Source organism: Salvelinus namaycush, chromosome 12, assembly GCF_016432855.1.
Source record: "Salvelinus namaycush isolate Seneca chromosome 12, SaNama_1.0, whole genome shotgun sequence".
Taxonomy (NCBI): domain Eukaryota; kingdom Metazoa; phylum Chordata; class Actinopteri; order Salmoniformes; family Salmonidae; genus Salvelinus; species Salvelinus namaycush.
The window spans coordinates 43,416,332-43,439,679 of NC_052318.1; the positions used below are offsets into that span (position 1 = coordinate 43,416,332).

The window sequence follows — 23,348 nt, forward strand, 5'->3', positions numbered from 1 at the left end:
TTGTATTCATTTGTGATGTCCATCACCCATTTCGTATGATATGTTACGGATTACAATTCGTATTATATGTTATGAATTTGGCTTAAAAATCCTTCTTTAACCTGTATCCTCCGCTTCAACTACACTGATTGAAGTGGATTTAACCGGTGACATCGATAAGGAATCATATCTTTCACCTGGGTTTACCTGGTCAGTCTGTGTCATGGAAAGAGCAGGTGTACCTAATGTTTTGTACATGTACACTGAGTGTGACACCTGCTCTTTCTATGACAAAGACTGACCAGGTGAATCCAGGTGAAAGCTATTATCTATTATTGATGTCACTTGTTAAATCCACTTTAGTATATTTTGACATTGAAAAAGCATATGATACAATGTGGCGGGAAGGTCTACTGATTAAATTGAATGGAATGGGTATTAGTGGGAGAATGTACACCTGGATTATGGATTTCTTGTTTGACCGAACCTTCCAGGTCAGGGTGGGATCGGAGTTATCAAGAGAATGTGAGTTGGAAAATGGAACTCCACAGGTTGGTGCTATTAGTCCTATCTTAGTAATGTTGATGATTGATGATGGTGTTGGGGGTTACAAAGAAATTATATTGAAATTCAGTTCCGTTGGATTCCAGATCATACAGGTGTTTATAGAAATGATATAGTAGATATAATAGCAAAAAAGCAGTGTAAAATACTATTGTGGATATACAGGTGCAGTTGGGTAGAGGGGAAATTAAAATATTGATTCAGAAAAATGGGTTAGATTGCTGGCAGAGACAATGGGATGAAAGTAGTAAGGGAAGACATTTTTATAGTACAAGGAAATCTGTATGGGAGATAATGTCATATAATGGTAACAGAAGGGAGGAAGTTATGTTGTGTAGGACGAGATTAGGGCATACAGGTTTCAATTCCTCTTTGAAATTGATAGGGAAACATGATATTGGATTGTGTAATGGCTGTATGGTAGAGGAAACGGTTGAACATGTATTATTATTTTGTGAAATGTATGATGTAGAAAGGAAGGGGTTGTTGGACAGGGTCAGAGACGTTGGACGGGAATGGAGTGATGGGAGTAATGAGGTTTGTACGGAATTATTTTATAAGAAATGTTGGGTTAGTTAATTAAGAGAATATGGAGGCATAGATAGGTCGTGACCGGCCTCACACTCCAGTACAGTAGGTGGCGATGTATGCAGCTGTCAGTTGGTTGCGATTCGCCAATAGAAACTTAAAGAAGAAGAAACAGACATACAGCTTCGCTGAGGGAGGGCTTCGGTAGCGACAGAATCGTCCATTTTGTTTTAGTTGAGTTGGTCGCTGCATGAATCTCTAGCAAGGACATTATAGGGGTGAGGAAAGAGGTTAGTAATATAAATTCACATGACTTAGCTACACATCGTAGACACACTATACTATCTATGGGCTCCCGAGTGGCGCAGCGGTCTAAGGCACTGCAGCTCAGTGCTAGAGGCGTCACTACATAACCTGGTTCGATTCCAGGCTGTATCACAACCGGTCGTGATCGTGCGGCGCACAATTGGCCCAGGGTGGGATCGGAGTTAGGCCGTCATTGTAAATAAGAATTTGTTCTTAACTGACTTGCCTAATTTAAATAAAGGTTAAATAAAAAAACATTATTGTATACAGCTAGTTGTGTTGGTGTGTCAGACCTAAGCTTGCTCTCCAGTAGAAATCTACCTAGCTAACTTTAAGAAAACTGTTGGCTTTTGATCCGTGCGTTGTTTCGCAGTGTATTGTATGTTTTTGCTACGCGAGCGAAGTCCATGCATGGTCTTGTAATGCAACGAAATAGCGAGCTAGCTAGCTCAGATGGGGCAATAATGTGTAACTAACTACAGTAAATAGCTAGTTAACTAACGCTACCACTACTAGACGGTTAAGTACATTTCTAAACTGATTTCCTTGCCTGTGCATTAATTTCGTTTAGATTGGAATTTCTGATCACTGAAGAAGTTGCATGAAAAATGAGTGGAATCAATGTGAAGAAGCTCAAAGTCAACGAGCTGAAGGAGGAGCTTCAGCTGCGAGGCCTGGATACTCGTGGGCTGAAGGCAGATCTTGTCTCAAGGTTGCAGTCAGCACTTGAGGCGGAGGCTGCAGGTGAAGGGGACGGGCCACCGATTGCCGATGTTGGGGAGGAGGGGGATCAGCAAAACGATATTGGCGGAGACGCTGGAGATGGTGATAACGGTACAAATATTGGGGGTTCAAAGTGTATGTAGACAGTTGTAAGATTGCACCAATACAGCCACGTCCACTGTTGTTCACATATTGTTTGCAGATGAAACTGCTGTACTGCTCCAAATATGTAAAACAAGCAGCTTGTGGTACTGACACTGTTTTCTTTATTAGTTAAAGATGATGGGGAAGAAGAAAAAGATATTGAGGACAAGGAAGTACAGTTTGTCCCGCAGGCTGATGAGGCGAATGGTGATAATGAACAGAGTGAAGAAGACAGCCGGGATGGGGCACAGCTGTATGGTCAAGTCCCTGCAATGGGATATGGGATGGTCGATTTCACAGAAGATGTGATGGAGCCACAGATTCCGCAGGCGTATGAGTCAGACAAAAGACAAGAGCCAGAGCTGCAGGTTCTAGAACCGGAGATGGAGGAACCTGTGGAACCAGAACCTGTGCAACAAGAGCCTCTGGAGTCGGCATCAATTGAGCCTGTGGAGATGCTTGAAATTCAGCCAGGTCAGTAATAACTTGTTCATGCTTAGTATATTCTCTCAATTCACACTGTTGCTCAAGCAGTAATTATTGACAACATTGACCTTATTGGTGCAGAGGAGTTTGTGATGAAAGCAGAGTTGAAAAAGGAGCAGGAGCAGTTGAAGGAAGAGAAGGAGCCACAGTCGCCAAGGGCTCATCATCCAGAGCCAGCCAATGAACGGGAGGCTGAGCAGGCGACCCAGGTCAAAACGGAGGATAACCGACACAACCGTAAGAGGCCATACGATGAAGGCCGTGGCTATGGATACTATGAGCATCGGGAGGAAAAAAGGTACACTGTGTGTTAAAATGTTTCTAAGTGGAACAAGTTTGAAATAGGGATGGGGGTTTAAAATAATTTCGCGATTCGAATAGTATCATGAATTTTTGTTGGATATCCGGATATTTGAAATGTATGTGTTTTTTTTTTAAACTGCTGTGTGAGGGGAAAGGCTGGCGCTCTATTGCTGCATCTGCGGAGGTGCCTGTGAGATTGGAACGAGCAGATGGAGGCATAGAGAGCCGCTACTCGAGTACAGCCAAGACTACCTAACTTGTAGCAGCCACGATGTTATTTATCATCCCATATAACAGTGCCTGTCTTGACTGGAGTAGCCTAGAGAGGCTAGCTACACTGTATAGCTAGTTATAGCCCATTCGGATAAAACAGCCTACCTGTTGGTTGCTCGTTGTAGCCTACTCCTTCTAATTTCGCTAACTTTTAATTCAGTCATTTTATTCCGTTTTGCATTGCAATAGTGAACTCTCACTACACATTGAGCCGCTTTGATTGGCCAACATAAACAACAAGCTACCAACGTGAAGGCTGCCAGTATTTTTTATGTTTTATTAAATAAAATATTTGAAATGTCATGGTATATCCTTGTATCACATGGATATTATAATTTAATTTAGAAAAAGCATTTCCAGTGTTAAAACAAGCCCATAAAATGTTTTGGCACAACAAATTATACTCACAAAATATTCCAATACTAACGCCCGTTCGGATATTCCAATAACTGTGCACATGGCTAGTTTGAAAACTACTTCACTAAAGTGTCTTGAAAACATTATATAGAACTACACCTCTAGCTTATGCTCCACACTCTTGTCACATAGGGGACGTTCTCCCCAGCCTCCAGCAGAGGAAGAGGAAGAAGATTTTGATGACACTCTTGTGGCCATTGATACTTGTGAGTGAAAGTACTATGTTTCGGGATGGTAGGAGGATTTGTTTGAATGGTTTAAATGGTTTATTATTGACTTTTGATGAGGTTTTGCTTTTCACAGATAATTGCGATCTGCACTTCAAGGTATCACGTGACCGGTATAGTGGATACCCGCTGACCATTGAAGGTTTTGCATACCTGTGGTCAGGTGCACGAGCTTCCTATGGCGTCAACAAAGGGCGTGTCTGCTTTGAAATGAAGGTAGAGTATTTCCTTTTCAAATTAAGTTGCATTTCACTTGGGTGCTTTGCAGATGGAATATTGCATTATTATTATTTTTTTTGCTGTTGAGTCTCATTCGATTTTTATGAATAATAATTTGGTGCATGTTTTTGTTGCCCAGATAAACGAGGAGATCTCTGTGAAGCACCTTCCCAGCAGTGAGCCTGATCCTCATGTAGTGCGCATTGGCTGGTCTCTGGACACCTGCAACACACAGCTTGGTCAGTTTTTTTTAAATGCTTCTGTACTTGAGCTGGAACATTCAGGATTATGTAATTGTTATTATCAATATTTTATGTGATTTGAAACAACACACAAACTCCTATTTTACTGCTATTACAGGTGAAGAACCATTCTCTTATGGCTATGGAGGAACTGGCAAGAAATCTTCCAAGTGTAAATTCGAGGATTACGGGGAAAAGTTTGGTGAAAACGATGTCCTTGGGTGCTACATTGTAAGTATTTGTGATGGTGCAGAAGATTCACTTCACCTGACTAATAGAGCCGAGTACTCAATAAGCATAAACGTTTTCCTTGTCATGTCTTGTTCAGGACTTCAATAGCGGTGAGGAAGTGGAGATGGCCTTCTCTAAGAACGGCAAGTGGCTGGATGTGGCCTTCCGTGTGCCACGGGAGGAGTTGGCCGAGCGGCCACTCTTTCCCCACGTTCTTGTGAAGAACTGTGCCATTGAATTCAACTTTGGCCAGAAAGAGGAGCCCTTCTTCCCCCTGCCTGAGGGATACACCTTCATTCAGAACGTCCCTCTAGAGAACAGGATGCGGGGGACTATTGGGCCTGCCACCAAGGCTGACTGTGAGGTGAGTGCCAGCCATGTTAGATCATCAAGTGGATCATTAATTTAAATAAATCATTAGACTAGATTGCTTTTGACATCAGTAGCTGTGAGATGCCATGACCAATTGCACGTTTGACCCTCTTGTTTTACCTCAGCTATTGATGATGGTTGGCCTGCCTGCGTCTGGGAAAACCACTTGGGCCTTGAAGCACGTGGAGGAGCACCCTGCAAAGAAATACAATATCCTGGGCACCAACGCCATAATGGAGAAGATGAAGGTCAGTTGTTATCTTTGTTTGAACACAGAATCCTTTAGTCTTGGTCTTTTTTTAGTGTCAAGTTCCCCTCTAACGTAATGAAAACCTCCACCTTCAGGTGATGGGGCTGCGGCGTCAGAAGAACTATTCTGGTCGGTGGGATGTCCTGATCCAGCAGGCCACACAGTGTCTGAACAGGCTGATCCAGATCGCTGCCCGCAAGAAGCGTAACTACATCCTGGATCAGGTACTGTCTGATATCTCATCCCATACTATATTTTTGTGCTCACCCTCCCTCCTGCCCACTGTTGTTCACTGATGCACATGTCCATTAATGCACTCTGTGATGCGGTCTCTTGATCAACATCTGAACTCCTGGAAGTTATCAGCCTGAACATGCTGCTGAAATCATTCTTTCTGTTTTGCTTAAATGAAAGCGGTATTGCAATTGTATGTTTTTACTCAATATTTTTTGAGATATCCTCTCTATGTCCTGTTTAAAGAGCTATACGCTGTACAAATAGTCCATGTCTATAATAAGATGTTGAAAAACAAGTAAACACTGCCGGGTGGTGAGTAAGAAATGCACCTTCTGTTGTTCGTTAACTGTAACATTAGCTCAAGTTTAAACTCGCATCACCTCTGATGTATGATAGCTGATTTCTACATGCAGACAGCATATGGAACTTTTTTCAATGTTGTATGTTAAATAAATTAAACCTTAAGGTAAGTGAACTAACATGTTTGAATTTTCAGGGTCGTTTGCTCAAGTTACTCAAAGTAGGTAAGGTCCTGGACATTCTAATGGGTGCCACAGTGTAAGTGAGTATTGACAGGTAGGTATTGTCTGTTGTTATTGTCATGAGACAGCTGGGCTATTGACAAACAGGTAAGTTCTGGTAAGTAAATGGGGACCCTGTTATTGTAGGTGAAATATTACCCAACTTTAAAAACGATTCATTTTTTGTTGATTTTTAAAGAGGTCATTATCAGAGCAGTGGCGTAGCAAATACCTGCCACATAGAGAAGTTAGAAAAACAGTTCATTATCCTTAAGGGTTTACCTGGAGACAATTCAATTGATTTTACAGATTTAGTTTTTCTACTGTTAATTATATGGAAGTGAATGTGATCTGTGTGGCAGAAGGGATTAATGGGCACATTCATCTATTTGCTCAACCTTGTAAGGGTGCGTTGTAAACATGGCAAAAATTAATTAAAAGATGCAGCATATTTTTGTAACAGAATAAAAAATAAATGCAACTGTTATTTTCTAATGTAGAATCTGGCCTTAAGTAGCTAACGCTCTCAGCTTTTCATTGGAAATGTTGAGAACTTGCAAGAATTTAACCAATAGATGGCTAACATGGGTCCCCAAAGTTTTTTCTCCCAGGAAATGTATTCCAGACACAAAAGTAAGTTGTTGGGTTGTGAGAGAACCTTATGTAGTTCCAGAACAGTATGGGGGGGGAAAACTCTCACTTTCATCGTTGCAGGAATCCAATTTCCCTCCTATGGAACGCAAAGCCATAACAAAAGCAGACAAGTGAACAATAATAAACAGCTTCTACTTCTTTCTTGTCAACTTTGCTAGACAAATGTATATGGATCAGCCCAGAGACGAAAAATGCGTCCTTTTGAAGGTTTTCAACGCAAGGCTATTGTAATTTGTCCCACGGACGAGGATTTAAAAGAGCGAACGTTAAAGCGAACTGATGAGGAAGGGAAGGATGTTCCCGATCATGCTGTATTAGAAATGAAAGGTAGGAATTCCATGGATAACAAAAATTAAAAACCACACAAAGACAATGCATTTCCTATGTTTTTTTTTTTGTTGTTTTATCAAAACTTGGAAGATCCCACCCGTCCCCCGCCCCCCTTTAAAGAGCTATTCCCACTATTTCCCCCTTTATCATCTATCATTCTCTTATTTTGAACCATTTCTTTCATCTTTCTCATTCATCTATTTAGCACTGCAAACTCAGGGTGCAGGGTGACGTCCATTTCAAGTGTTGGGTATTGATTCTGACCCTTGAAGGATGAGATCTTTAATAGATTATCAATTGAACATTTTAACAAAACCATTGGCAGTGCAATTTCCAGTACCAGGGGAGTAGAAAGAAATCAACATTTATTACTTAAGGACTAACTGAGGACATACGCCCACAGGCTATGCTTCCGTAAGCTATATTTGTGGTTTACAACTGAAAACTACATATTCATCACTCTCCTTAGTTTTGTTATTTTCCTATGGTCTCCTGAGTGGCGCAGCAGTCTAAGGCACTACAGACCCTGGTTCGATTCCAGGCTGTATCCTTACCGGCCATGATTGGGAGTCCAATAGGGCGACGCACAATTGGCCCAGTGTCGTCCAGGTTAGGGTTTGGCCGGGGTAGGCCGGCATTTTAAATAAGAATTTGTTCTTGACTGACTTGCCTAGTTAAATACAAATCCTCAAACTGGATCAAATTCTCCCCTGTCCCTTGAGGTAATGTTTTGCTATAATTCTGGTATAACTCTCCCCCACTTCCCTCTTTTCCCTTCCTACCCCTTCCTAGTATTGTCTATCAGATAGTAATAAGGATTTTCTTTGTCTTTCGACGGCGCCGCTATACTCGTCCTGACAACGTCCAACCCCTCTGCTTCCTGTAGCCAACTTTGTGCTCCCAGAAGCTGGTGAGTTTCTTGACAACGTGACCTTCATCGAGCTGCAACGAGAAGAGGCTGACACGCTGGTAAAGCAATACAATGAGGAGGGCCGCAAGGCCGGCCCACCCCCAGACAAACGCTTCGACAACCGCCAAGGAGAATTCCGTGGTCGCGGTGCACCTTACCAGCGCAATGACAACCGTGGTGGCCCACAAGGAGGAAGGGGAGGCTATCAGAGTCAAGGTGGCAACTTCAGAGGAGGTGAGGTGGAAGGTTTCTGCGGAATTTATTTATTTTTAAACTTTTTATTTTTTTGCTGTTAGTGAGCCTACTGCTTTTGCTTTACAGGGTATAACCATGGAGGCTACCAGCAGAACCGCTGGGGGAGCAACCGTGATGGTGCTGCAGGAGGACAACATGACTACAACCGCAACCAGCAATCTGGAGTGAGCTACAATCAGCACCGCCAAGGACAATATAACAAGGGAGTCACTGGGAGTTACAGCCAAGGACAGGTAAACTGTGTTAAATGGCATCTCCCTACATGTGGTTCTCCCTCTGGAATTTGTTCCTCTGTCAACTCTTCACCAGTCCTTCAAACTTTCTGACATCGTATGTTTTAATTTGTAGCCACAGACATACAACCAGGGATACAATCAGGGAAACTACAACCAGGGTTACAACTATGGCAGCTACAGCCAGTACCCAGGTTACAGCCAGAGCTACAGCCAAACTCCTGCCGCCTCCCCTGCTCCTGTTGCCACTGGACAGACCTACAACCAGCAGCAACAGACCTACAACCAGCAGTATCAACAGGTGAGTTGGGCCAACCTAGTTTCTTAGGTTGTCCCATATATCATGTTCACCTGTCTAAAGCTCTGTTGATAATGTCTTGCTCTCTCTGATCCAGTATGCACAGCAGTGGCAGCAGTATTACCAGAACCAGAGCCAATGGAATCAGTACTACAGCCAATATGGAAACTACAGCCAGGGTTCTCAGGGCACACAGTAGGCCTAAAGTAGTGCGCTGATGAGACGGATCTCATTCCCTCAGCAGCATTCCATTGCTTATCCTGCCTGCAGGCTAGACCTCTACCTTTTCATTGTCATACATCTCCTTAATGATTAGCCTTCGCTTTCTTATAGCTTATATTTTCAAAAAATGTTCAGGGTCCAGTTTTTCTTCCCTGCCTTTTTAGATACAGGATTTTTATTCTTGCCACGATGTTAGCATTATTTTTGCAGTAGGTCCTGCAGCAATTTAGTAACACACAGCTTATTTTTCTTGCCTGTTCTAGACGTTGGCTATTTGAAATGAGCAACAGAGGTGTAGTTTAACATGCAGATGTAGGACAGTTCAGTGTTGCGCAGTGAATGTTTATTAGAGCTCATAAAAGGTAGCTGGGATTTGCATGTGTACATTTCAATGTGTTTTTAAGAGATGGAATATTTTTGGACAACATTGTTTTTGTTTTCAAATTTTGCTATTGACATGACATTTTTAGTTTTAGATCAAAGAACCATACGTTTTAAAGAAATTGGTGTAGAGTCTGGACTTATTATTCTCGTTTTGATTTAACCATTAATATTTTGCCCATATTTATTGAAATTGAAGACTGACATTTTGATTACTTTTTTTAATAACTTGTATAAAAAGAGAGAGTGATTGTAAAACCACATTTACCAGCATTTTTCACACCATTTAAAATATTCTGTAACATGTCCCTAAAGTCGTTTTTGAATCTTGTGATCAATAACTAGTTTGTGTGGTTGTAAAACTGTATAACATGTATGTCAAACAGTATCTGCATATGGTTCTGTGTTCAAACAAAATGTAATCGTTTTGTGTTTGAGAATATAATCTGAAGATTTTTACTTCAAAATGTAATTTTATTTGGTTGTCTCTAGTTTTTTTCTTTTTTTTTCTGTCTTGTTTCCTTGAGTACGGTTCACAAAAGTCCAGATTTTAATTATGGATCATTACAAGAACCACACAGCTATAACATTGGACACCTAAAAGTTAGTGTTTTTTAAAGGCACATTGTAAAGAAGTAATTAGGTGGCTTGGGGTTAAACACCTCTCTGGGTTAAACTTCCTGTAATTCTCACAGAAACCACTATTTCCACACTTTCATTGGCTGCCGCTACTCTTGCTCAACTAAAAAATGTATTTGTCTCATCTCAAAACAATTTATGTACATTGATATAATATTCCCCCCACCCCCATCATAATGAGGATATTAATAGTGAGATGTGTAATGTCATTTTTACTTTGATATTTGATTTATTTAATTAAAATACCTAGACTTTAGATTTTAAGTGTCAATTACTCAAATGTCAAAGTGAAACATAAAATAGATTAACACACCTTCAGGGGTCAGTTTGCCCTATTGAGGGGGGTGTTTTGCCCTGATCTAAAACAAAAAAAATGTATTTCTGCCCACTTCTCTTTACAAAGTGTTTGCTTACGGATAGCCAGTACTGTATATCTAAATCTTACCAAATGTTGCTATTGGTTCTCATAAAATACATTTAAGGGGTCGTTTTCCCCCCAACACCCTGCAACACTGCAGGCATAAACTAATATGATTACAAATGCCCCAATGCACATGAGTTAATTGCAATTTAGGTAAAATTAAGAACTACACAGAAGTGGATATCTCATGTATATGTCATGTGTGGTGATTTGATACAATTTATTTGACATTCGCATCGGTGCATCATCTTGACTCAATTATCGACATATGGAAACAGGAAGTTAGAGTTTCCGTATCTTTGTAAACAAAACATTTGCGAAAGTCTGAATAAGAACATTACTCGCAGTAAGTGCAACAGCTAGTTACATGTTTCAGGGTTTTGTGAATATAATGGGGAGAGATAGGAACAAGATGCTATATGGGCGAGTATATTGAAAACGGATTAGATAATGTTGACTTGTTATCTGAAGACTAGCTAGCAGAAGCCATATTGCATGATTGATTGATTTTATTATGGTGTCATGCATCTTCTCAGGGATCCCCAGCCCACATGAGCTTATAAAACACAATTTGCTGTAGCAAAATAAAATTATATATACACACACAGTGCCTTCAGAAAGTACTCATAACGTTACCCCTTGACTTATTCCACATTTTGTGTTACAGCCTGAATTCAAAATGGATTCAATTGTTGTTCTCACGCATCAACACAGCATTCTCCATAATGACAAAGTGAAAACATGTTTTTAGAAATTAACAAATGTATTAAATTAAATACAGATATCTAATTTACATAAGTATTCACACCCCTGAGTCAATACATGTTAGAATCACCTTTGGCAGTGATTACCGCTATGAGTCTTTCTGTGTAAGTCTTTCTCTGCAGACATGGATTGTACAATATTTACACATTTTTTAATTCTTCAAACTTTTAAGTTGGTAATTGCTAGACAGCCATTTAAGTATTGCCATAGATTTCCCAGCCGATTTAAATCCAAACTGTAATACAGGGGGTTGATGTCAACACCCCTCACCGAATATTTAAAAAAGTGTTAAAATAACGAGATGTGTCCACCAATCCAAAGAGGAATAGGCGGGAGCTTGACAGCTAAACATAGAGTCTTCTCTGCTTACAGATGTGTGCCATCAGGTAAGGATGAGACGGACTCCGACAGGAATGTGATATTCAAAGTGTCAGCAGAATTGTGCTGTGGATGCACATTTCTTCTATTCAGGTTCAGGTTAGCATTAAACCTGTAGCAACAACAAGCTAGTTAAATTGCCATAAATGTTTAATACTTTTCGACCTGTCCCCAAATGAATATAATTGGTTCAGAGTTTGTTTTGATATTTTAACCTGCGTATCGTGATCGTGTTTGGTGTGGGGGGAGAAAATACATTTATGCACGATGGCGCACGCGCGCAGACGATTTGGGTTCGGTGTCAGACTTCTCATAGAAGTGCATCAGTGGATGCTTTGTTGTCCTCCCGCGTCACATATACATATTTAGATCTCCGCTAAACATAACCTCACATGGTTTATCCGTCTCTCTGGCACCACGGATAACTTCAGAACAAAGTTGACAACAAATACAAAGTTGCCAATGTCTTTGCAATTGATAGAAACAAGCGATGTATAAAATATGCTTCAAGTGAAAACATAAATAAAATAAACAGTAGTCTATAGGCCTATTTCAATCATATTGAAATACGTTTCATGTTCAATCACGTTATATTTTTCTACTTGTAGGCTACTGTCTGTAATTTGTCTCAATATATTTCATGATGTGTAGTCTAACATGCGCAATGATCTGCCAAATCGGTGAAAGATGCATAGTTAAAACATTCCTAAGCTTAAATTCCAACCTATCGGGAAATTGGGCTCCGACCTGTTAACTGACCTGTATCCTTACAGCGCTAAAATACATCTTGTTAGTCAGGAGCAAAAAGTTGGCCTCAGATTGTGAGCTCAGGGAAGAGAACAGAAAAGCAACATAATTTTGAGCACTTAAGAGGGCACAGCAAAGTGCAGTGAGTAAGTCAGAACCAGAAGATGAGTACAGCTCCACAGAGTCAGCAAGAAAATTAGTATGAGGACGTCTGTGCAATTCAGTCAGCATGAACATTTAGCATAATTATATGAAGTGCATATGGGTGTAGACTTTTCACAGTAATGCTTATATATCCCAAAAATATATTGTTTAGTTATATTTATTTATATTGTTAATAGCTATATTAATGATGAACCTTTTTCCATGTTCTCCACAGCTGTGCAGTGCAGTGCATGCTTCAATACCTCCCCTCTCATCGCTTACCCTTGTCTCCCAAGTCTCCCCGTCTCTTCTGCTTGCAGCAAGAAAGGATCAGTCTTACATTTTGCCAGTAAAGGCAGTGGAAAGCACTGCAGTCTACAAGGTATGCTATAGCTGAGTAACTCTGAGTTTTGTGTTTGTCTTTTTTATATTGAAGATAAAGAGAGAAACTGCTCTGATTCTCCTCTGTCTTCTCCTCTGTCTCTGTGAAGGTATTGATGGCTCGTGTGGGTGGACGGCCAAGAGAAATTGAGGCCCCCACGCCCATGTGGGAGGGCCGGACAGAGGGAGGAGGCAGGTGGCATGGAGGAGGACGTGGAGAGCAACGTCAGCAATGTCAGAACTTTTCTGGAAAAAAAGAGAAACGAGACTGAAATAATGTGACAGAATTGATCAAAATGAAGATAGAAAGACAAACCCACAAGGGGGGAGATTACATAATTCATGCAGATCCACAAAAGTGGCATCCTGACATTTTACAAAAAGTAAAATTCATAAACAATGTGTAGATTTGAATGTGCACTTTCAATTAAATTGTACTATGTTTGATGATGCATGTGTAAATAAGGATAGACTATAACTGTTTTATAAAATATTATTTTTGTTGGACAAATAGGAAGTTGAGTATATGGATACAAGTCATTGTATTTTTTTTAATACGTGGTAATATATATATTTATATTTACATTTGAGTCATTTAGCAGACCCTCTTATCAAGAGCGACTTACAGAAGCAATTAGGGTTAAGTGCCTTGCTCTATGGCACATCAACTGATTTTTCACTTAGTCGGCTCAGGGATTTGAGCCAACAACCTTTCGATGACTGGCCCAATACTCTTAACCGCTAGGCTACCTACCACCCTGTAGAGTCTATTCATCGTTTGATTGACATTTCTTAAAATATAAAGTAATCAAGCTGTATCTGTTTAAATAAAGACAAGTACTTCCTTGTACTTTTTTCTTGTTTTGTCATCATGAGAAAACAACTTGCACAGTAAGATCTGTTAACTTTTATCAAATCAAATTTTATTGGTCACATACAGTACACGTGTTTAGCAGATGTCATTGCGGGTGTAGCGAAATGCTTGTGTTTCTAGCTCCGACAGTGCAGTAATATCTAACAAGTAATATCTAACTATTTCACAACATATACCCAATACAGACAAATCTAAGTAAAGGAATGATGAATTAAGAATATATAAATATATGGATGAGCAATGTCAGAGCGGCATAGACTAAGATACAGTATAATAGAATATATACATATGAGATGAGTAGTGCAAGCTATGTAAACATTATTAAAGTGACTAGTGTTCCATTTATTAAAGTGGCCAGGGATTTCAAGTCTATATAGGCAGCAGCCTCTAATGTGCTAGTGATGGCTATTTAACAGTCTGATGGCCTTGAGATAGAGACTGAAAAACAGCTTCTCGGTCTCTTGTTGTCCTTTATTATCTTTTTGGCCTTCCTTTGATATCGGGTGCTGTAGGTGTCCTGGAGGGCAGGTAGTTTGCCCCCGGTGACGAGTTGGGCATACCGCACTACCCTCTGGAGAGCCCTGCGGTTGCGGGCGGTGCAGTTGACACACCAGGCGGTGATACAGCCCGACAGGATGCTCTCAGTTGTGCATCTATAAAAGTTTGTGAGGGTTTTAGGTGCCAAGACAAATTTCTTCAGTCTCCTGAGGTTGAAGAGGCGCTGTTGCACCTTCTTCACCACACTGTCTGTGTGGGTGGACCATTTCAGTTTGTCAGTGATGTATACGCCAAGGAACTTTAAGCTTTCCACCTTCTCCACTACGGTCCCGTCAATGTGGATAGGGGGTGCTACCTCTGCTATTTCCTGAAGTCCACGATCATCTCCTTTCTTTTGTTGAGTGAGAGGATATTTTCCAGGCACCACACTCCCAGAGCCCTCACCTCCTCCATGTAAACTGCCTCGTCATTGTTGGTAATCAATACTGTTGTGTCGTCTGCAAACTTGATGATTGAGTTGGAGGCGTTCTTGGCCACACAGTCATGGGTGAACTGAGAGTACAGGAGGGGGCTAAGCACGCACCCTTGTAGGGCCCCAGTAGCGGCAGGTAGCCTCCCTGAGCTGACAAGGTAAAAATCTGTCATTCTGCCCCTGAGCAAGGCAGTTAAGCCACTGTTCCAAGGGTCCAAAGACATGGATGTTGATTAATGTAGCCCCCCCACCTCTCTGATTCAGAGGGGTTGGGTTAAATGCGGAAGACACATTTCGGTTGAAGGCATTCAGTTGAACAACTGACTAGGTATTTCCTTTTCCAGTGTTGAGGATCAGTGGAGTGGAGGTGTTGCTTCTTACCTTCACCACCTGGGGGCGGCCGTCAGGAAGTCCAGGACCCAGTTGGTTCAAGCTTAACGATGAGCTTGGAGGGTACTATGGTGTTGAATGCTGAGCTATAGCCAACGAACAGCATTCTTCTCGTCCAGATGGGATAGGGCAGTGTGATGGCGATTGCATCATCTGTGGATCTATTGGGGCAGTAAGCAAATTGAAGTGGGTGACAGGTAAGGTAGAGGTGATATGATCCTTGACTAGTCTCTCAAAGCACTTCGTGATGACAGAAGTGAGTGCTACGGGGCGATAGTCATTTAGTTCAGTTACCTTTGCTTTCTTGGGTACAGGAACAATGGTGGCCAACTTGAAGCATGTGGCGACAGCAGACTGGGATAGGGAGAGATTGAATATGTCCGTAAACACAGCAGCCAGCCGGTCTGCGCATGCTCTGAGGACGCGGCTAGAGATGCCGTCTGGGCCAGCAGCCTTGCGAGGGTTAACACGCTTTTAAGAAAAGGCCCTATGAATCAATGTCAATAAATGTGAAATACGTCAATTCCTGTATGGCGGGTATGTATGGGGCTCTTTTTCATTATGTACTGACCATTTCAAACTACATTTGTGACTTCAGAACAGACAAGCGTCTCTGTGAATCGTGCCCATCACACCTACATTACGCCTTATTTGGGCACAGGTGACCGGAAGTATCTAATTTGATGGCGGCGGGATGAAAGGCTCAAAGACGCGCAACAACGTAGGCTACATCATTTTGCTACCTAGCTCTGACGAAATGTCGGTTTTTAATAGTGATGGAGTTTTCAAAAGCCACTACTTTCACCTTATTTAATTTTTAAAGAACACATCCTAACTGGATCTACCAATGCCAAACCCCATGGACGACCGTCTACGCGTGGTGGCCGTGATACACGCTTTGAAAGCATCTGGAGTTCGCGTGAAAAACTGGAAGAACTTCTTGAATGGGCCATACACGAGCGACCCTGTCAGACAGGTAACCAACAAGGCCAATATGTTTGCTCAACAGTCAACCTCAATGCGTCAATAAAGCATGTTTTCCATTGTCCACAACACTATATGCTGCCACAGACTTTTGATGACTTGATTGATTACGTGATTGATTACTGTCAAGGTCACGTTTCTTAAATATTCAAATTTACTCATCATAATTTGCAAACTACCAATGTTGAGGTATTGATTTGTTGTTGAACGCCTTTTTAGCACATCACCATGATCTGTTTTTGATGGATGTCTTTCAGGAGAACCAATCTAAATTTGCTTTTGGTCGGGACCTGATATTGCTGCCACAGTGTGATTTAACTGATATGAGTGGGACAGTGCCAAAGTATGTAAACTTGAGTTGTATGGTTTCTTTAAATACAGTCATAACTGGGAGATGTGATTAAAAAATATATATCTAATGTGGCCTATTCTGATTACAATGAACAACTGAAAGCCCAAAGTTTTGGTTGGTCATGACTTAACTTCCATTTGAGTGATCTAACTATTCCATAGGTTCTTGGTGGATGCCTGTGAATTTTTATCCCAGCATCTTCATACTGAAGGGCTGTTTCGAAAGACCGGGTCGTTTAGTCGGATGCGAGCTCTGAGGGTGAGGCGGCACAGGAGGGATGTGCAGGAATGTCAATTTTCTTACCTCCATGGGTCTATCTTTTCTATGTTGACGCTCTACCTCCTAATGACAGGCTGGCCTGGAGCAGGGGGAGACAGTCTTTTCTCTGCCACATTCAGCCACTCTGCAGCCCTGTGATGTGGCGTCTCTTGTGAAGCAGTTCTTACGGGAGCTTCCCTCGCCCCTCATCCCTATGGATCTACAGGTGCCACTGTGTCGTGCACAGGGCTTAGAGGAGGAGGGGGGGCAGGAGCAGGGCAAGGATGGAGCTCTTCTTCTCACAGCCCTGTTCCCCCCGTCGCATTCACGGGCCCTCCGATACTTCTGTACCTTCCTGAGACAGACGGCTCAAAGGTTTGTTTCCAGAAATTCATAATGACTTCTTTTGTCTGGGCTTAGAGAGGGAGGTCTATGTCTCTCTGTGCCTAAGTTTCTCCATCATCTCCTATCCCTCACATTCACTAGATGTAAAGAGAATCGTATGGAAGTGGGCAATCTGGCTCTTGTGATTGCACCTAATCTGCTACATTGTCCAGCTGGGGGCTCTAAACTGACCGCAGGTACAGAGAGACGACTGCATAGACAAGCAGCAGTGATCAAGAAACTCATAATACACGCTGATCGCATTGGTAAGTTTAGAGAAATATACATTTGTATAGTAGCTGATGATGGATGTTAGACTTAAAGTTGATACTAATTTCACTCTTCTATATGTCCCCAGGTGTTGTCCCCCCTTCTATTATGGACATGGCAACAGTAGCAGAGTCCTCCACACCCCCAGTTGATGGGGGGAGGTTTCAGGAGAGGGCAGGACTTGGTGTGTATAGACTTTTAGGACATCAAAGGAGGCGCAGTGTTGGAGGTGGGAGTTTTGCAATGACTGGATAATGAGGTTTATACTGTGATAATCATTTCAGAATAAATACGTTGCTGGAAAATGTATGAATTCAATTCAGATTATTATAATTTTTTGCTTGATCTCTCCAGAGATATTTGTGGATGCTCTCAGTAAATTGAAGACAGGCCGCACTCACACTGGCCTTTTACATCCCCCAGACAGTACGTGCATAATGTTGTGGTAATGATATGATTTTTGCTGCTTGTTAACTGGTTGCAAAGTTCAAGTGCTTTTAGTAAAAAGTGATGCTGAAAGGATTGTCGTCAGTAAGGGCCAATAAGTGTGTTGCCTCTGACTTTATAACCTTGACCTCACAGGCCAGCAAAATACAAAGACCGCTCACCACAACGCACCTGAATCACCAGTCACATCTAAACGAAAATCGACTGAAGATCCTGTCCCTGATGTTGAGAGCTCTGCTAAAAAAAGGTACTTGCATTTAACTGTCTGTAAAAAAATAAATGTACACACACTACCGTTCAAAAGTTTGGGGTCACTTACAAATGTCCTTGTTTTTGAAGATCTCGTACAATGCTGTGTACTACTCCCTTCACAGAACAGCGCAAACTGGCGCTAACCAGAATAGAAAGAGGAGTGGGAGGCCCCGGTGCACAACTGAGCAAGAGGACGAGTACATTAGTGTCTACTTTGAGAAACCGATGCCTCAAAGTTCAGCATCCCGGAGTCGCCTCTTCACTGTTGAGACTGGTGTTTTGCGGGTACTATTTAATGAAGCTGCCAGTTGAGGACTTATGAGGTGTCTGTTTCTCAAACTAGACACTCTAATGTACTTATCCTCTTGTTCAGTTGTGCTCCGGGGCCTCCCACTCTTCTTTCTATTCTGGTTAAAGACAGTTTGCGCTGTTCTGTGAAGGGAGTAGTACACAGCGTTGTACGAGATCTTCAGTTTCTTGGCAATTTCTTTCATGAAATAGCCTTCATTTCTCAGAACAAGAATAGACTGATGAGTTTCAGAAGAAAGGTCTTTGTTTCTGGCCATTTTGAGCCTGTAATCGAACCCACAAATGCTGATGATCCAGATACTCAACTAGTCTAAAGAAGGCCAGTATTATTGCTTCTTTAATCAGCACAACAGTTTTCAGCTGTGCTAACATAATTGCAAAAGGGTTTTCTAATGATCAATTAGAATTTAAAATTATAAACTTGGATTATCTAACACAACGTGCCATTGGAACACAGGAGTGATGGTTGCTGATAATGGGCCTCTGTACGCCTATGTAGATATTCCCTAAAAAATCTGCTCTTTCCAGCTGCAATAGTCATTTACAACATTAACTATGTCTACACTGTATTTCGGATCAAATTGATGTTATTTAAATGGACAAAAGATGTGTTTTTCATTTCAAAAACAAGGACATTTCTAAGTGACCCCAAACTTTTGAACGGTAGTGTATATTTTGATGAACCACATCTCTGAGATTTTGTTTTTAAATGCTTTATGGAGCTAATATTATCCTTCTCTGTATACAGACGCTCTATCCATGACCTTAGAGAAGACAACCAATCCATGAGCAAACAACCCTCCAATGGTGATGTATTTATAGCCTGTACTGCAGTATAGCTTTTAGTCACTCGCATAAGATGCGGTATGACAAGTTCTATGTTTTGACTGTCCCAGTAGATTCCGAGGCGGCAGTCGGCCAAAGCCCTACCCGTAGTCACACTTCTGTCCTGAGTGGAGTGGAGGGCAGTAGGGAGCACGAGCTCTCTGTCACTCTCACTGCCTCAGAGAAGAGGAGGAATCACAAGAAAGATCAAAAAACATCAAACAAGTCAATCTAAAGCATCATAAGCATTTATTCTAGTTCTTCTATTTGTCTATTGCCTTGTTTTTGTGTCTGACTGTGTCTGTGTTTCCTGAAGGCATCCGGTGCAGGAGGACAAGGCCCATCGAAGGACATCTCTTAGATTCTTCAACATGACAGTCTGGAGCAGCCCTGTAAGTCTGGCGCTGTCCAATATTATGTCCATAACACTGGGTCTTCACGTTGCTCATGCTTGTCTTTTGACGCTGAGCTCTATTGTTGGACTTATCTAGTTTCTCTACGACTTTATTCTCAGGACCCTTCCCCCACGTCCATTGGGAATGACACTGAGAATTGGATCATGGGCAGTATAATGGTCACTGATGGTATGACTGAAGCATCCAGCTCTGAGATTGGACCATCCAGGATTCCTGTCATAATGACTGATGGCCCAGGACAAGGTTTAGATTTTAATATTATTTTTTTCAGTTACATCCATGTATCTACATGTTAGTCACTTAAATACTCAATGTGACATTTTATCTGTATTCAATTCTAGTGGGGAATGAAGTGGAGGATGACCCTGATCTGCTGAATTACAGCTTTGCTGAAAATCCTAATCACTTCCTGGATCTCGCGACATTGGACTCACCTACCAGGACACAAGCTGGGGAATCATGTGAATGCTCTGGTGTCAAGTTGGAAAACGAGACGATAGAGGAAACCGTTAGACAGTATGAAACAAACCATGTATTGAGGGATCCAGAGCAGGTTGGGATAAAAGAGGACCCTGTAGACGTGGGTCTAAGCAAGAAGCAGTCAGAAGTGGATATATCTGTCAGTCAGAAGCCCCGTCAACCTCGTCGCTCCATCAGTATGCCAGAGGTGACATTGGACCAACTGAGGATTCAAGATGAAATTTACAAGAAAGAGAAAACAGATTGGATGATCGAGAAAGAAGATGGAGTCTCTGGGGACACACTTCAACTGTCGGTGAAGAAAGAGAAGATGACAGAGTCAAGACTGGGTTTTAAGAGGACACACATGTCTGTAGCAGAGCGCATCAGGCGGTTTAACGCTCTGACAACGCTGCTCCGTAACCCCAGGGTTCCTCCAAGGCCCCCTGAACCTCAGCTCAATGATGTCCTGCATGAGAGTCAGCGGGAGGGAGGTCAGCGGAGCGTTGTACGTCTGCGCCGGCAGGGAGCACGGCGGTTTGGACGCTCCATCAGTCATGATGGTGTTCCCGGACCTTGGCCAGGACAAGCCTCTAAAAATCAAGAGGTGCCAGTGGTTGTTCAAAGCCTCAGTGAGCCAGTCCTATGTCCACCTCCAGAGCCAACTCTTAGTGTTTCTCAATTTGCCCAAGTGGGACAGTTTGAAATCCAACATACTCCTCAACTACAACAGGAAAACCTCATGCAGACCATCCAGGATTTGTGCGCTCCTCCGTCACCCAATCCAAAGCAGAACAAGGAATCCTGCCAAGGGCAATTTAAAGAATCACAATTGAATCTCAAGGAAAGACAATTGGAACCGGTGGAGGAACAACCTAAGGAGTCAGAGCTACATGATCTGCTGGAGATGCACTTGAATACATGCAATCCAAAGGAGGAGCAAGACAAACACATCACAGTTCCAATGCAGGTGAATAGACCGTTTCTGACCGACACGGTCTTAGATGTTCCACCTCAGACCATGGCCCCCCTACAGCAGGAGTCCAAAAGTACAGAAGTCAAACTCCCTCTCCCTTTTCCCTCCAAGCCCTCCTCTCAAACAGAAACATGCTCTCCCATCCCCAGTGGACCCTCTCCCACACCAATAGACACAACATCAACTGATCTCTACACTGCACACTTAGTGGCTAACTGCTCCCCTACCTCTGTCACGACCTTTGGCTTTATAGAGATAGACATGGGGGTCAGTGAGAGTGATGGGGGTTCGCTCCCTGTTGAACTCTCTCCATCACCAGCCTTGCAGATCAGGCTCCCGGCCACCAAGAGACGCTACAGAGACTCGCCCTGCTGGCCCGTCCATGAGATTAGCATGGCCACAGGGGACCCATTGCAGATCTGAGGGGTACAGGACAGACTAAATGGTACTCCGTAACTAGCGCATTGGTCTTGAGTAGTAGGGTTTAAAAATGGGGAAAATAAGATCACTCGCACAAAGAATGCCATGTGTTTTTTTTATTTTTATATGTAATTTTCTGTTATGCCAAGATAGGTTATCCTAGAAAAGTAGTATTTTAAAGCGGCAGTCAACAGTAGAACAATAACAAAGTGGCCTCCCTGTTTCGGTAAAAATCTGAGGGATGGGGCTGGAGAAATGTAACCACTCTCAAATGTATAGACAAAGCTATGGATGCAAGGACTGCATGTCCATAATATAACAATTATAGTTTTAATCATGTATTGAGCCTATATCGTGTTTGTTTACTTTGTTTTTCAAACATTGGAGTAAAATAAGCTTATTTTGGGTTCTGATGGTGTACAACAGTCACTAAGTTGTCAATCAATGGGTAAATATCATTATCATATCAAGTAAATTATATTATTTAGCAACTGCTGATTGCAGATTTTATTATTGTCAAGTTGCGTTTTACATATCTGACTATATATAATTTGTGTAAATGTATGTATTTCAGTTTGAATAAAATTATTTCTTTTAATCTTTTGATTTATTAATTTATATCAGATTAGTCTATCCCTCTTAGTAAAACTAGAGGTGTTTTCCTGATTGTTTAGAGGTTGACTTCATTTTTCTGACCTAGTAAGTAGCAAGGTTTAAAAATCTGTGTATTCACAAACCTGTTGCAGACCTCACCAATGGGAATCTCGTTGGGACTAATGCAACAACGCTAACGTTTTAGGCTATGGCTTGGTCACTGACACATATTGTAGATATTTAAAATCTGACACGTTTACCAGTACATTTGTTAATATGGTACAACAATTCTATAGGACTTCGTAAAGGTGGCACAATGTTTTACAGTTTGCTCCACCCACTTTTCCCTTTTCATCTTGCACTGAGCAGGAGTTAACTGTCACGCTGTCTCATCACACAGCCATAGCCACTGGACCTACATTGTCCTTCAGTACGCCCACACGCAGACAGACGCTGGGAGTGAGAGAAAAGGGGTGGGAGAGAGACAGCGAGGCTTGCTGAGGAACAACCAGGGAGAATAGAGTGATAAGTAATACATTAGAGGATGGCGGAAGGAGGAGATGGAGAGGAGGAGATTCAGTTCTTACGTACGGTGAGTGATGCTGGACCCCTTTTGCGCTGTTTTGATTGTAACTGAAAAAGGCTGTGAGAGAAACCATACTGCAGTATAGCTACGATAAGTTGCCTTATCTTGCTGTATGTCTAATGTGTGACTTTGGTGTAACTTATAGTCCAATGTATTAACTTTCATACGTTTTGTTAATGGCTTCCCTTTGACTTTGGAAAGACCAGATTGACATGGACAGGTGCTGGGCTTGTCTGCATTGTTATCTATTTATATACCAGAGCAGCTTGAAATGTTACTGTTTGGGAGTTGGGCAGCTTGTTGGGTGCCAAGTAACAGCTGGCGCTGGCAAATAGAAACGCATGAAAACGAGGGGTAGTAATAATAAAAAACGAAGAATGACGAACATAAGATGTAATGGGATGCGAAATCAGATTGACTATCATATTGGTTTTTACTTTTAGGTGCAGTAATATGGGTTTACTGACATATCAAGTCATGAGGTGGCAGCATGATAGAAAGGAATGGTAGGTTACGTTGGTCCAGTCAAGAGAAGGCATGTCTTCACAGCAATTTAGTGACTGACTCAACACCATTGAGACCAGTATGATAAAGATGCTGATTTCCACACTGTTCATCTTCTGAATGTAGAAGAGGTATTGTGTTAGACACCTTTTCCTAATGGTGTGTTGTGACCTGTTCTTAGATTAAATTCCGTCTTCAGCTGTACAGTAATTAGAGACTGGCCTGCTTGTGGAGGGTTAAACCTTTCATACCACTGAGCCAGTGTGGAGAGACACTCTCGCACTGCGTCTCACTGAAC

General features: G+C 41.9%; 4 protein-coding genes across 6 annotated transcripts in view; all 4 read left to right on the top strand.

Annotated features, from left to right (window-relative positions):
• Window positions 1–1,245: 1,245 nt before the first annotated feature.
• Window positions 1,246–10,200, top strand: LOC120057276 (heterogeneous nuclear ribonucleoprotein U-like protein 1). 3 transcript variants are annotated; one of them, XM_039005832.1, is made up of 16 exons: window positions 1,246–1,361; window positions 1,949–2,235; window positions 2,374–2,718; window positions 2,812–3,028; window positions 3,856–3,929; window positions 4,027–4,166; window positions 4,309–4,408; window positions 4,530–4,642; window positions 4,740–5,006; window positions 5,140–5,262; window positions 5,360–5,488; window positions 6,835–7,003; window positions 7,893–8,150; window positions 8,238–8,404; window positions 8,520–8,705; window positions 8,800–10,200. In XM_039005832.1, exons 2-16 carry the CDS (start codon window positions 1,986–1,988, stop codon window positions 8,899–8,901), a joined length of 2,640 nt encoding a protein of 879 aa, XP_038861760.1. In that variant the 5' UTR covers window positions 1,246–1,361; window positions 1,949–1,985; the 3' UTR covers window positions 8,902–10,200. The 3 variants fall into 3 exon arrangements, with proteins under 3 accessions (XP_038861760.1, XP_038861762.1, XP_038861761.1); XM_039005834.1 differs by having other exon boundaries at window positions 1,949–2,211; XM_039005833.1 differs by having other exon boundaries at window positions 1,261–1,349.
• Window positions 10,201–15,849: 5,649 nt separating this feature from the next.
• Window positions 15,850–19,330, top strand: LOC120057568 (rho GTPase-activating protein 11B-like). The gene is made up of 8 exons (XM_039006151.1): window positions 15,850–15,990; window positions 16,256–16,341; window positions 16,512–16,608; window positions 16,703–16,983; window positions 17,095–17,258; window positions 17,351–17,491; window positions 17,617–17,688; window positions 19,170–19,330. Exons 1-8 carry the CDS (start codon window positions 15,862–15,864, stop codon window positions 19,328–19,330), a joined length of 1,131 nt encoding a protein of 376 aa, XP_038862079.1. The 5' UTR covers window positions 15,850–15,861.
• Window positions 19,331–19,357: 27 nt separating this feature from the next.
• Window positions 19,358–21,766, top strand: LOC120056615. Its single transcript, XM_039004815.1, has 3 exons — window positions 19,358–19,487; window positions 19,610–19,754; window positions 19,853–21,766. The coding sequence occupies exons 1-3, from the start codon at window positions 19,467–19,469 to the stop codon at window positions 21,367–21,369; spliced, it is 1,683 nt and encodes a 560-aa protein (XP_038860743.1). The 5' UTR covers window positions 19,358–19,466; the 3' UTR covers window positions 21,370–21,766.
• A 738-nt stretch (window positions 21,767–22,504) lies between these two features.
• Window positions 22,505–23,348, top strand: part of LOC120057569 (ryanodine receptor 1-like) — a 69,091-nt gene continuing 68,247 nt past the window's right edge. The window contains exon 1 of the mRNA XM_039006152.1: window positions 22,505–22,552. Within this exon, the coding sequence (XP_038862080.1) occupies window positions 22,505–22,552 (48 nt within the window). The remainder of the gene's footprint in view (window positions 22,553–23,348) is intronic.